Genomic DNA, 14,035 nt, shown 5'->3' on the forward strand with positions numbered 1-14,035 from the left:
ATTTTAGCTTGGCACAGAATGATACCAATGGTGGCACCAATCATATCTCCACAAATGGAGTGTCGTGGCAGAGAAGACCTTTTCTCATGTGCTCCCAATATGTATTACTCCCAGTGGTTGGAGAGGGTTGGCCCATAGCAGATCTCTGTCCTCAGGTAAGAATATACCAGAAGTTCTCCAAGTATTGCGATCTTGAGCCATTTCAGTCCTTGGATTTCACCACCTTGAATTCAGCTCAGAAGTGTCTTGCCAGGCAGTATAATTATTAGAAGAATGTGGTGTTGTGTGTTCTTGTAAGTATTCCAGTCAGCAATCTTACTATTGTGTTTTTTGCTATCGATAGCTTCCCAAGTCATCTTCAAGGGCAGCCCCATATAGAGTGCATTACTCTTGGGAATGGAAGAGCCACTGTGTTCTGTCTATGACATCGTGAAGCAGTTCTGCCGTTGCCATGCCATGAACTGTGTTACCTGCATATGCTCCTGTAATGGATAATATGAAGACAACATCAGTACACAATGTTGTGACTGGTAAGCTTTGACTGAGTTGCCATGGTCATCACGGGAGTAGATTCTGGTGTTCTTATGTTACTTCTTGCTTTTACTGGAATATCATAACTATACAATACCATTTCAAACTGGTACAGGTGTGACACAGCAGCCATTGGCAAATCAGGAATGTTGGGCTGTTCTGTCTGCACAACCTTATTTTTCACACAAGTGGATCCTAAAGCAGACTAAGCCAAAAATCTTCCTTGAAGCCAAGATTGAGGCTGCTGTACTTTGGACACATCATGAAAAGGAAGGATTAATTGGAAAAAACAATAATGCTTAGGAAAGATGGAGGGAAGCAGAAAGAGAAGAAAGCTGCATGCTAGATGGGTAGACTCTATTAGGGAGGTTATGGGTATGAATTTGCAGGCACTAAGCAGAACACTGGAAGATAGGAAATCATGGAAATGTTTTCTTCACAGGGTTGCCATGGGTCAAGATTGACTCAAGGGCAGTTAACAGTAACAACAACAGATTTGTACAGAACAATACCAAATGATACTTTGGTCCTCTAGATGTTGCCAAAGCTTTGTTTCCATCAGCCCTTGCAAGTCCAGTCAGTCAATATCAACATCTGGAGCTACATAGGTTCTCCATCAAAGCTATGCATAAAAGTCCCCTTGAGATAAATAGAGCTGAATCCCAGGTAAATGGATAAAGCGTTGAAGTCTTATTATTATTATTTTTTGCAAATGTCAAATACTGTCAGTCTCTACTATGATCTAGAGCAGCCCAGTATTTGAGAGTCAGCATGGTGTAGTGGTTTGAGCACTGGACATTAAGAGACCAGGGTTTGAAATCCCGCTCAGCCATGGGCGAGCTGGGGCAAGCCACACTCTCTCAGCCTCAAGGGATGGCAAGGGCAAACCCTCCCTGGAAAAAATACTGCAGCCTTAGGGCACCACTGGGACAACGCAGAAGCATGGATTTATATTTCTAGGAGTGTTTTTTCCCCAGCTTTGGATATGGCCATGTCCTCTATTGGGCTGTTCCTGCTCTTCCTGGGAGGACCCCTGGAGGCCACTCTCCTCCCACCTGTCTGCCAGGTGCTTTAGTGGGCACTGGAGGAGGAGGAGGAGGGGGAGGAGGCGGGACTTTCTTCCTCTGACTGGATTGGGTGTCCCCTGCGTTCCTCATCCTGCCCGGGAGGGCTGCCCTCGCGCCTCTCCTGCTAGTCCTCCTCTTAGACTCTGTTGCTGCTGCTGCAGCTGCTGCTGCTTCTGCAAAATGGCAATGAGCCGAAGGAGTGGGAAGACTGCTGCCAGTCGGAGGTGGTCTCCAGGGGGCTTGGCCTCTGCTTCTGGGGTGAGGAGAAGGAAGAGGGGGCTGGAAAGGGGCAGAAAACTTTCTCCTCCCTGCTGCTTTGCTCCCACCTGAGCCCCCCATTTGGGACCCCCCCTTTTTTTTTTGTATGTGGGGAAAAGGAGGAGGAGGAAATGGCACCAGAATGAAATCTGGTGTGGCATCGCTTCAGCTGCCCTGGATCAGGGCTCTGCAGTGTGGGGAATTGTAGTTTATTGTGGCACCAGAGGAAAAATGGAGTTTGGCATCACTTTAACTGCCCTGGCTCAGTGCTATGCAATTCTGGGCATTGTAGTTTATTGTGGCACCAGAATGAAGTCTGGTTTGGCATTGCTTTAACTGCCATAGCTCAGTGCTATGCAATTTTGGGCATTGTAGTTTATTGTGGCACCAGAGAATATTCTGATTTGGCATCGCTTTAACTGCCATGGCTCAGTGGTATGGAATTCTGGGCATTGTTGTTGTGGTGGCACCAGAGAATTATCTGGTTCGACATCACTTTAGCTCCCATGGCTCAGTGCTATGTAATGTTGGGCATTGTAGTTTCTTGTAGTACCAGAGAATAATCGGGTTTGATACCACTAAACTGCTGTGTCTTAATAGTATGCAATTCTGGACACTGTAGTTTATTATGGCACTAGAGAATAATCTGGTTTGACAACACTTTAACTGTCATGGCTCAGTGCTATGCAATTCTGGGCATTGTAGCTTATTGTGACACCAATGCAAAACACAGCCTAAATATATTTACCTACAGAGCAAAGCTCTGGTACCACAACCAACTACAGCGCCCAGAATTCCATAGTATTGAGCCATGGCAGTTGAAGACTGCATCTGACACCACTTTAGCTGCCATGGCTCAGTGCTATGGAAGTCTGGGAATTATAGTTTTGTGAGACATTTAGCCTTTTCTGTCAGAGCGCTCTGTTGCCACAACAAACTACAATTTTCCTGAATTCCAAACGTGGCAACTAAAGTGGTGTCTTTAGTTGCAGTGCGGAGGCAGCCTTCTTCAGTCAGCCCTCTTGGCTTACTTGCTCTGCTTCTTTCTAGGCGATGGTCAGACTCGGCTTGGTGCTTCTGCTGTTCCCTTGGGCCAGCAGTGGGTTGGACTTCAGCTACCACCACACAGAGGAGATGGAAACCTTCCTGAAAGACATACACAAGAACTTCTCTTCCACCACTCACTTATACAGCATTGGCAAGTCATTACAAGGTAGGGGTCATTCTGGTGTTCACACACCCTGGTCTCATGCCCTCACTCGTCTCTTTTTTTCTCACTATTTCTAGCCCACTATGCCACTAGAAACCCATTGTGCATCTGGCAAGAGCAGGGTGACCAGACAGCCTCCTTTTCCAGGACCTGTCCTCCATTCCAACCTTCTGTCCAGGATGAATTCCAAAATGTCCTCCATTCTGAGTATGACTTAATTGCCCATTCATGACCAAGACACCTCAGAATATTTTGCACTGGGGCAGAAATAGCTTTCAACAATGTTTTGAAACTGGGGGAGTCAATTTTCCTTCTAGTTACAGTGAGGACTGCAGTTAAATTTAGGGTGAACAAGGGAATTTGGAGAAGAATGGCAGATGATGCTATTTTCTCCACTACTACTACTATTAAAATCTCGAGCTCTGTGATTAGAATACTACTCCACAACAATGAAGTTTATTGAATAATTTTATCATCTGATTAATATATTAGTCAATGCCTAGTACACATAATTTAAACTATTTTTAATTTATGTACTTGTCTCATCTTGTGTTACGGTTTCTGTGTAAACAGATACGATCTAATGGAATAATCTGTTGTTGTGTTGCCACAGCAAAATCTGATTTAACATCAGGTTCTTGATTCCTGCACAAACTTGTGCTATACTAGTAAGTATCATAGTGATATTAAGCCCCGAAAGCTGTCACTTACTTGACAGATGACACTATAAGAAATACAGTATAAAGTTATTTTATTAAGAAATACATCATCTGTCTCTATAATCCAGTTTAATCTGGGTTTGCTAAAAGCAATCTGTAACTGCATGGAAGGAGGCCTGTCAACATCAACTAGCTGCAGAGATTTGGTTGTCACATATGGTTGAAAATATGAGAGGAAAACCTTCCTACATAGCTTAATATTTTATGACGGTAAGAGGTGATGTGCAAGACAAATGTGGTGACAGAAATCGAGATTCCCTTTATGTTTCTGAACAAGTGGCAGTTCTGCAAAATGAAGGGAGTTCAAAGAAATAAAGGAACTAATTGATTTAATGTGAAAACTTTTGTGGTCCATTTGTAGGCATGTGGTGCCAGCCATTTAAGAAGGTATTTTTGTTCCAAATAAACTTTTGATGTAGGTACAGTATTTCTACAGTAGAAGATGCCATTATTTTCATAGAATCATAGAGCTGGAAGAGAACACAAGGGCCATCCAGTCTAACCCCATTCTGCCATGCAGGAACTCTCAGTTAAAGCATCCCTGACAGATGGTCATTCAGCCTCTGTTTAAAGACCTCCAAGGAGGTAGACTCCACTATACTTCGAGGGAGTTTGTTCCACTGTCGAACAGCCCTTACTGTCAGGAACTTCTAATATTGGGGTGGAATCTCTTTTCCTGTAGCTTGCATCCATTGTTCTGGGTCCTGTTCTCTGGAGCAGCAGAAAACAAGCTTGCTTCCTCCTCAATATGACACCCCTTCAAGTAAACAGGGCTATTATATCACCTTTTAAACTTCTCTTCTCCAGGCTAAACATCCCCAGCTTCCTAAGTTTTTCCTTATAGGACATGGTTTCCAGACCCTTCACCATTTTAGTCGCCCTCCTTTGGACTGGAGCGTTTCTCAATGTCCTTTTTGAACTGTGGTGCCCAGAATTGGACACAATATTCCAGGTGGGGCCTGACCAGAGAAGAATACAGTGGCACTATTACTTCCCTTGATCTAGACACTATTCTTTAATATGCAGCCTAAAATTGCATTGGCCTTTTTAGCTGCCGCATCACTGTTGACTCATGTTCACACTTGGACTCCTAGATCCCTTTCACACGTAGTTTCATTCAGCCAGGTGTCACCCATCCTATATCTGTGCATTTTATTTTTCCGCCCTAAGTGCAGTACCTTACATTTCTCCATGCTGAATTTCATTTTGTTAGCTTTGGCCCAGCTTTCTAGTCTATTCAGGTCGTTTTGAATTTTGATCCTGTCCTCTGGAGTATTAGCTACTCCTCCTAATTTGGTGTCATCTGCAAATTTGATAAGTATGCCCCCAGTTCTGTCATCCAAGTCATTGGTAACAGAATGATGGACAAAATCTTTAAGACAAGGTTTTCCCATATTTAAAACTATTTTATTGAGAAACACTGTGTTTATTAACTATCATTGGTTTTAAAAATGTGCTCTTGCCACAAACGGTTCCAGGTAGATGTGTCACCCAGCTTTTTAGCCCTGTGCTGTTTATTCTGAAGAAACTCAGGGTAGAGTGACACTATGAACTTTGTGTGAAGCTGTGGCTCACTGTGTTCCCTTTGGCCTGTTACAGACTGCCAAAATAAAGCTGCTTCGGGTCTCTTTGGAGGAATGCTATTTAAATGATGCATGGGTCCTAAGAGTCTGGAGGTCGCGCCAAAGCCACACTCCATTCCTAAGCACTGGAGTGCAGCTTTGGTGCAGCTTCCGGATTCTTAGGATGCATGCATCATTTAAATGGCATAACTCCAAAGAGACCCGAAGCAGCTTTATTTTGGCAGTCTGTAACAGGCCATTAATACTTTTTTCAGATGGTACATTTGTAGAGGAAATCATTCTGACGCAGAATTCCAAATGATGATTATAACCTGTTTTTAAATCCCTGTATTTAGAATTAAATCCCACTGGTTTCAGATTTAATATGCATTGGAGAATCTAAACTCTTTTATTACTATCTGCTTAAATGTAGCGCAGAACTCTTCTAATTATGGCTTATGTCCAGGGTAGTAAAAAATGCACACATCTGGAGTTCATTGTAGACTCAGACCATGGTAAATGAATAATATCCAACATTTAAAATACCCATAGCTGAAGTCTTTCAAATGGCAGCTCTTTCAAGTAAGGAAATGTATTTCGCCTTGCATAGTAGGCATAAGTCAGGAAAAACCATCATGTGCCAAATAAATAAGAGGAATTAATACATTTATTCTTGTGATATATTTTCCTTCAGAGTGACAATTCATAGATAAAGAAAATGCCAGTTCACAGTTTTTTCTAAAACCTTGAGTCAGTTATTTAGTGTCAGGAATTCAGTGAAAATGCAGCTTTTAAACACACCGTTTACATTTCTTGGCCAAGGCAAATATTGTAATTTGAAAGTCAAAAGTATAATTCAGCTTCTGTAAGGTACCAGTTACAAGCTTTTGCTCAATCTTTGCCCAACTTCTGAATTCATCTATTTGTTTATATATGTAAGCTGACGGTACAGTGGCTGTAAAGCCCAGGGAGAGGAAGGATTAGCAGTACCTATAACTTGTGCACATCCCAATATTGGTGTCAGAAGTAAGACCATAAAGATAGATGTAAAGGCTTGGGGGGGGGGGAGAGGGAAAAGTTTAGATTATGGAATATTTTCTTTTAGAATGATGAATAACATCTTTAAGACAAGGTTTTCCCATATTTAAAACTATGTATAGCATCAGATTGATTTAAGTTCTTGGTTTCCTTTACTGTATTCAGGTCTTTTTATGGAGACAAGTGTGTTTTATCTGCTTGATGCTACAGAGAACTAGAGGAGACAAAATAATTTTCTCTATTTTACTAATGTTGATGTTCTCTTCTGTTTTTAACTGGAGGTGTTTTTTTTTTACCTGCTCCACAAACCAGAAAAACCAAAGAGGTTCTTTATAATTCAGGTTTTCTTGCAGATTTTTTTAAAAAAAAATTTACTTTTAAAAACTTTTAAAAAGTAAATTCAGCTTGTAATTACATTCTGAATAAACGGTACTGTTAATAGATCAAACATGTTAATTTTATGCTAGGTTTGTATGTAATGCATTTTATACTCCTTAAGTAATAAAAGTACTTTCAATCCATAAAGGGCTGTGTGTGTTATTTTGATTTTTCTTCATTTGTTCTGAAAATTTCTGGGATTTTCTTTTAACTTGGTGGTTTTTCCCTATGCAGATTCAATATTTCTGCAAATTGTACATCTCTAATTACAAGAGCCCTGCTGGATCATTCCATTCAGTTAATCAACTGCCAGCCAGACTGCAGTCCAACTGAACCCTGAAAATTGAAAAACCATTTGTCTTTTTTTAAAAAAGAAGATGCAATCTGATTTTTCCCTTTTATTTAGTTAGTTGACAACTAAGGAAAATGCCTTATTTCTTCAAGAGATATGGTGAAGAATTCTTGAGACATTGGTATGTGGTACTTCAAGTAATATAATGGAACAAGGCTTGCAGAGTTGATTCCCTCCACTTCGGTATTCTTTGTCCCATTTGAGCTTTGCTGTAATGCTCTCAGCAACTGCTATGAAATAACCCCATTGAAATACAAAGTAATTTCAAGTGGCTTAGTGTGAATTAAGGCCTGTTGACTTTACAAAATACGGGCTCCTGGTTGAGATGAAACTGATAGGACTCTGCCTGCATTTGCTGCCTGCATTTTTTTGCTGTCCTCTGGGGATCACCTATGTAAATTGACATGTGTATCTTGCACTTCATAATTTGCCTCTATACAACTATACAGAGCTACCTTACTAAAATATTTAGCAAACTAATGAGTGACTATTATCAATTAATTAACCAATTACTATATAACTTAGTGGTAAGATGATTGCTAAGGTGGGAGAGATTAGTTTGAAGACATCAAATGTAAAGCCTTTAGGGCTGAAGAGTGGGATATAAATACCATTCTGGTGAGCAGTTTTTAATTCTTCTCAGTGCAATTGGCTGCCTGTCATTGCCTGCCTTGTGAGGTGGGCCAGGTGTGCACATTTCTATCAGGATGGCAATTTCACTCTTCTTTTCTTGTCCCTCCAGTTCTATTTTTACTTTTTTAAAAAATAGTTTTTATTAAATTAAAAAACATTGAGAAAACATACACATATACAAGAAACTATACATTGTACACTACACTACAAAACAATACAATATATAACAACATGTAACAGTACATACGTCCCCAACCCCGGCCTACCACCCCCTTTGAAAGAGACAATAAATAATGAACAAGACATATCTTAGAAGATAAAATGACTTCTTAAACTCCAGATAAGTCAAATCTAAATATATTCTTCAATCAGTCCTTTTTGTGACTCCAGATTACAGAACAGAAAAGAAAAACATGTAAGGAAAGTATCAGAATAACATTTTTGCTAGCAAATCAAAAATAATGAAACCTTACATATATATCGTATACACCCCTTATCCAAATATTGTTGTAAGGGTTGCAATTATTATTATTATTATCCCAATCTTGCTCTCTCCTCAGACAGGTAAGTTTGTCCAGTTGTACCATAGCCATTAATTTATGTAACCAATCCTCTATATCCGGACTTACTGACATTTTCCATTTACTGGCATAAACAATTATTGCACACATTGTCATATAAAACAATAACTTGCCATGCTTACTTGCCCTCCAGTTTTGAATAGGAAAGTTTTGCTTGAGGGGAAGAGATAACTCCAAGCTATAAATGGCTTAACCTTGATGCAAGAGGGCAGCTGCCTTTCCCTTCCCCATATAAATGAACCAATGCAATACACCTGGCAGTGAGGTTCAGTAATTCATCAGGAGAGGTAAAAGCAATTCTTTATTTTAGGGCTAATCCAGAAGAATAAAAGCCTCTGAAACTACTGAGAGCTTCCAGTTCTTTTTGTTTTGATTTTATCTGCATATTCATGGTTTTGCAACTAAAATCATTCTTTAAATACCTTGGGTATTTAAAAGCATTACATTAATTTTCTTTTATTGCTAGCATTCCTCATTCCCTTGTTTCATCTGTATTGAATCTAGGTAGGTAGGTGTGTGTGTGTGTTTTGGAGGGGAGGAGGTATTGTTATGTTTCTTACAATCATAGAGTTGGAAGAGAGCACAAGGGCTATCCAGTCCAACTGCTTCTTGGCCACAGCTATTGTAGCTAGTTCAGGTGTAACACAAACAGACAGGCATGGAAAAGTACATTTCATTTTGAGAAAGAATGGATTAATTTAAATTGACCTGGGATGAGGTAGTAAAAGGTCTTGGATAATGCCAGGGGTTCCCTGTGAATATTTGAGGATGGGAAGACATTATGTACAATAAAATTGGTTTGTACATAAGAAGACCTGGGATTTTCAGATATGTTTTTCTTGTCTGGAGAGACTCTAAGATTAGTTTAACTTTAACCTTCTAGTCTAAATTAAGAATGAAGAGAAAATTAAATCATACATGATGAATGATTATATCCGATTTTACTCACATGTGAAGGTGATGGGAGGATGGCAATTGTAAAAAGATGCACATTTATTAGTGGATGTACACTTAAAGGTTACAAGGGGTGATATTTATACAAATTTATACAAACTTATCAAAGTACAAACATTGGGACACAGGTTGTTTTAAATCTTAAATGTCATCTGACACCTCCCTCATCTGAAATTCCATTTAATGTTGTTGGGCTTTATGCTCATTGATATTAACTTATATTAAGTTAATTGATTTATTCCTCATGAAACATGAGTTCTTTGTAAGGTTTACGATTGGCATTAGGAACTGTAAGGCTTTTGAGCCTTAAATAGCTCAAGACAGAATTTCCTTGTGGCACGCAGAAGTAACTATACTTAACAAAATAGTTAAGTACAGTATTTTCTAGTGTAGTCATACAGTTATCAGGGAACTTCACCTAATGACTTTCTCTTTGATTTTCCTGTTATTTCTGTGTGACCACTGACTGATATCTTTTTTTTTCTGGTGTTGCATTGCATAGGAAAAAGAGAAAACAAATGTTTCCCACTCTAACCCTATAGAGCTTCATTGAAATAAAGAAATCCAAATGGGCTAAAATTTCACCTGATTTGGTCAGTTTTCCTCACTGTGTAGAGATGTATGGTATTTCTATTAAAACCATGTAATTTATAACATACGAATCAGGATGTGCAAAGTTTACACAATTTGTGTCCTTTTCAACATACTCAGTGTACAGAGCCCAGAAAATCCTGTTGGTAGCCCTTATCACTAACAGAAGACGAAAAAAGACCATATATATATATAGAGAGAGAGAGAGAAAGAGAGACAGAGAAAAAGTTACCTGTTGGCTTATGGCGACCGAAAGGGTTTTCTTAGGCAAAAAGTACATAGAGTGGTTTTGCCAGTTCCTTCCAATGAAATTTAGCTTTAGTACATGGTATTAGCTGATGGTCTCCTGTCTAAATACAAATCAGGGCTGACTCTGCTTAGTTTTGAAGATCAAACAGGATCTGGTGCCTTTTGAGTATTTATTCCCCTTATATATTTTCTAGCTCTTTATTAAATAAGTAAAGACTCTCCTTTCCCACCCCACTTGTAGAGCCAAACAGTATTACCAGGCATCAGAAGCTGGTCTCATTTCTTGCTCCCCCCTCCCATTAATTATACAAGTCCTTCCTTTTGCTCATGTGTGCTTCTGTGTTTGGATGCTGTAAAACTCAGTCTCTTTCACCCAGATCATGTAGGCATGCAGAGCAAACAAGACGACCATTCTGTCTTTCCAAATAATATTGTGGCCATTTAATCTGCCCCAGTGAGCAGAGCAGGATTTTCTAGTGACCAAACAACATAGGGTCATGCTGTAAATGTCTTATGCTGCTGAAAATGGATATTAGATAGATAGATGAACAATCCCGATGCTGAAAAATTACATATGCTAAAAAGTTTATATGGCAAAAAATGCATCAGATGTAGGCAAAATGTCAGGAATAAACTCTTCCAGAACACGGCCACATAGCCTGAAAAACCCACAAAAACCTATGGATGCTGGCCATGAAAGCCTTCAACTTCACAATTACTGTCATATTTGCAAGTAGGCAGACTTAAGTAGCTTGAAAATTCTCGCCCAGGTCTACAAGATACTTGAAATTATCCAATGGCTTAATAGTTGTGAAAGAAGTTGACAAAGTAAAGCAGGTGATATGTTAACTCTTGAAGTAAATTGTCACACACCCTAGGAATCTTGGGTTAGTCAGAGGAAAGAGAGGTCGGGACTGAGAAAGCTTTTAAATATTATGACACAACTATATATTTTAAAGATTAATGGTTAGTTTTATAGCTCTCCACTCAATTTTACCATCTCTTTCTCAGATCCTATTTTGAGTTCCTAGTGATGACCCCCCCCCCAGTGATGTTCGGGAACAGCATTTTATTTTTCTAAATAACTGGTTGTTCTGCCTCTCAGAGACCTGCTCACATGTTTACAGGAAAGCAGTGAAAATTGAAGCACAGCTTCTACGTATTCTGACTTCTTTTGTAACACATACCATGTAGTAAAAGGCCTGTCTAATTTTCACATTGGTCTTCTGTGTATCTGATGCAACAACACCTGAGAATATAAGCATGGGCAAGTTCTCCCTGCTTTTCCATTATGTACGAGCAAATTCTCATTCTTGTATGCAATAAAAAGCCTAATTTCTAAACTGTTTTATCATTTGGAACACATTGAATGGTATGTTGCTGAAGTCGCCACACATTTCTTCTTCCCATGTTTCAGAGTTTGCTAAAATTACTTTTTGACAATTGCCAGAACTTCCCAGTGACCATGGCCATATAAATAGGGAGGCTTGTGAAGCTGTAGCCCACAAAAGTATTCTTGCCTACGCTTGGCCTTTAATCTCCCATTTGTTTTGTTTTTGATGTACAGTGGACTGCAGTAACAGATGTACTGTGCTTGTTTATTTTCTTTAGTTCTCATCTTTTCAATTGGAAATATCCTCATCTATATGGCCGTATATCTATAATTTTTCAGATAACTTCATACATATCAGGAACACAGCTGTCTCTGGCATTTGAGAAGCCCTTACCCAGCAAGATTTAAGAGGCTCCCTTAATCATCTTATACCCCGTCTTATTAGGGGTATAAAATAGACAAGAACCCATCCCAAAATGGCTTGTGCCATCGGAACAATCTGCAAGGGACATTTTTGTTTGAACTTGGAAAAGTTATACCTTGGAAAAGTTACTGTGGTTTTGCTTCCTCTGAAATATAACCTAAACCTCAGTGGCCTTTGAAAGTGGTTGACAATCTTTTTTTTTTTTAAGATCTTGTTTCCTGTTTAAAGGGGCCAAGTGTAAGTTCAGGAAACATATTCATGAGTATCTGTGTTGGCCATGCAGCAAATACAGAATCTACAAACAAGCAATAACTTTATTGGCTGACCAAATGCAGAAAATAAATCATGCAGGCCTTTGTCCCAGGTGCTCATCCTATCCGCATTTCGCTGTATTTCTCAGGAATTTTCCTGAGCTTTTTTCTGAAAAAAAGGTTTTAGATGGTGGATTGCTTAATGTCCCGATACTAATTTTTTTTAAATGCAAGTCCCACAATTGTGGGACAGACTTTCTTACTGAAATTGCTAGGTGTACATTTGAATAAATGTAGGAACACTATAAGTTGCCTTATATTGAGTCAGACTGCTGGTCTGTCTCAGAGTTGAAGAATATGTGGTATTGCAGAGGCTGTTGTTCACCTCTATTATCTATTTCCAATTTACCCATTCCAATCTAACTCAACATTGTCTACGCTGAGGGACTTTTCACACTGCATAATTACAGTATAGCACTGTGATTCCACTACAAGTGTCATAGCTCTATCCTGTGGGATCCTGTTTTTGTTGTTGTTGTTTTAGTTTGGGGAGACATTAGAATTCTCTGGCAGAGAATTCAAAATTCCCCATCCCAAACTTCAAATCCCAGATTCTATTTGATGGAACAACAGGAGTTAAAGCAGGATCATTAGCAATGTAATTGTGCACCATGAAAGGGCCCCCAACAGGATTTTCAACAGGCATGGATAACTGTTTCATTCCAAGATTTCAGCTTGTTTGCAGACAGTTATCTAACTAAGCAGTAAGAGGGAGCCTATACATTCTTCTGTGTCTGCTCATTATCACAAGGGTGTCTGCATTTTCCTATACTGTCTGTGGCAAATAACATTTCTTGGTTGAGATAGTTCATCAATGCAAACTAGTTCTGCTGACAGTGTCACTACTTCTGCCTTTTTGTTCTTTCTGCCTTTGTTTTCATTCTTTCTCTGTGACAGTGACAACATGTTCCTGTTTTTGCATCCTTTGAAGGGTAGAGATGGAGAAGACAAAATAGCCTTGAGTCGGAAAGTGTCACAAGGCACCACTTAAAAAAACAAACAAACAGGCATGGGGGAAGGACTTCTATTTAGATCACAGTATGTGGGGATCCCCAGCTTTCTAAAAAAGAAAGAAAGAATTGAAACATGCTGCTTTTCTGTTGCTCTTAGCTTTTGCAAAAAAAAAAGACCAATCAATTGTTATCATCACTATTCTTTCTGGGAACATTCTGGATTTCAGGCTTTTGTGTATTTCATTTGTGGAAATAATTCAGCCCTGTATTTAATGGCCATCTCTGTGCATCTCCATTTCTTTAACACAATAAACTCCTCTTTGGAAGAGAAACATTAAATAAATGTTGAAGTAAGCCACTCTCATATAGGGCTCTGGAGACTTCCAGCTGTTCTTCAGCCCTTGGTTTCACTGAGACAATAGGTTAGCAATAAATTTTTAATCAGTAGTTGAAAGATTTGGGAGACACGATTCTATATCAAATGCAGCAGGAAAACATTCTAATTGCACAAGCAACTGTTCGTAGTAATTAACAATTGTAGACAAAAGTTACTGCTGAATTCATTTATTTCTGTTTTTAGTGCTTTCACTGAATCAAGAATGGAGATATCTGCACTATTATATGATTTTCATAACCACGATAACTGCTATGGAAGCTCTAAAACAAGCTCTAAAACACGAGGGAAGCCTGGGATTTGTAGATTAGTCAGAGGTACTCATATTTCTCAACAAGAAAATTGTGAACTGTAGTTCAGAGGAATGGACCAGCACTTTAGTAGCCCCCCCCCAGCTTCAAATCCCAGGATTCCATAGGATGGAGGCTTGGCAGTTAAAGTGATATTAAACTACTGTACTACAATTGTGCAGTGTGGATATACATATGGAAAAAAGT

At 39.2% G+C, this 14,035-nt stretch overlaps 1 protein-coding gene across 2 annotated transcripts in view; it reads left to right on the forward strand.

The window, feature by feature from the left end:
* Positions 1-481: 481 nt before the first annotated feature.
* Positions 482-14,035, forward strand: part of CPM (carboxypeptidase M) — a 40,872-nt gene continuing 27,318 nt past the window's right edge. The window contains exons 1-2 of one of the 2 annotated variants that reach the window (XM_042467623.1): positions 482-530; positions 2,907-3,069. In XM_042467623.1, the coding sequence (XP_042323557.1) occupies positions 2,910-3,069 (160 nt within the window). In that variant the 5' untranslated portion in view covers positions 482-530; positions 2,907-2,909. Of the gene's footprint in view, positions 531-1,709; positions 1,857-2,906; positions 3,070-14,035 lie in introns of those variants that run through there. The other variant, XM_042467622.1, reaches the window with a different exon arrangement.

This window comes from Sceloporus undulatus, chromosome 5, assembly GCF_019175285.1.
Source record: "Sceloporus undulatus isolate JIND9_A2432 ecotype Alabama chromosome 5, SceUnd_v1.1, whole genome shotgun sequence".
Taxonomy (NCBI): Eukaryota; Metazoa; Chordata; class Lepidosauria; order Squamata; family Phrynosomatidae; genus Sceloporus; species Sceloporus undulatus.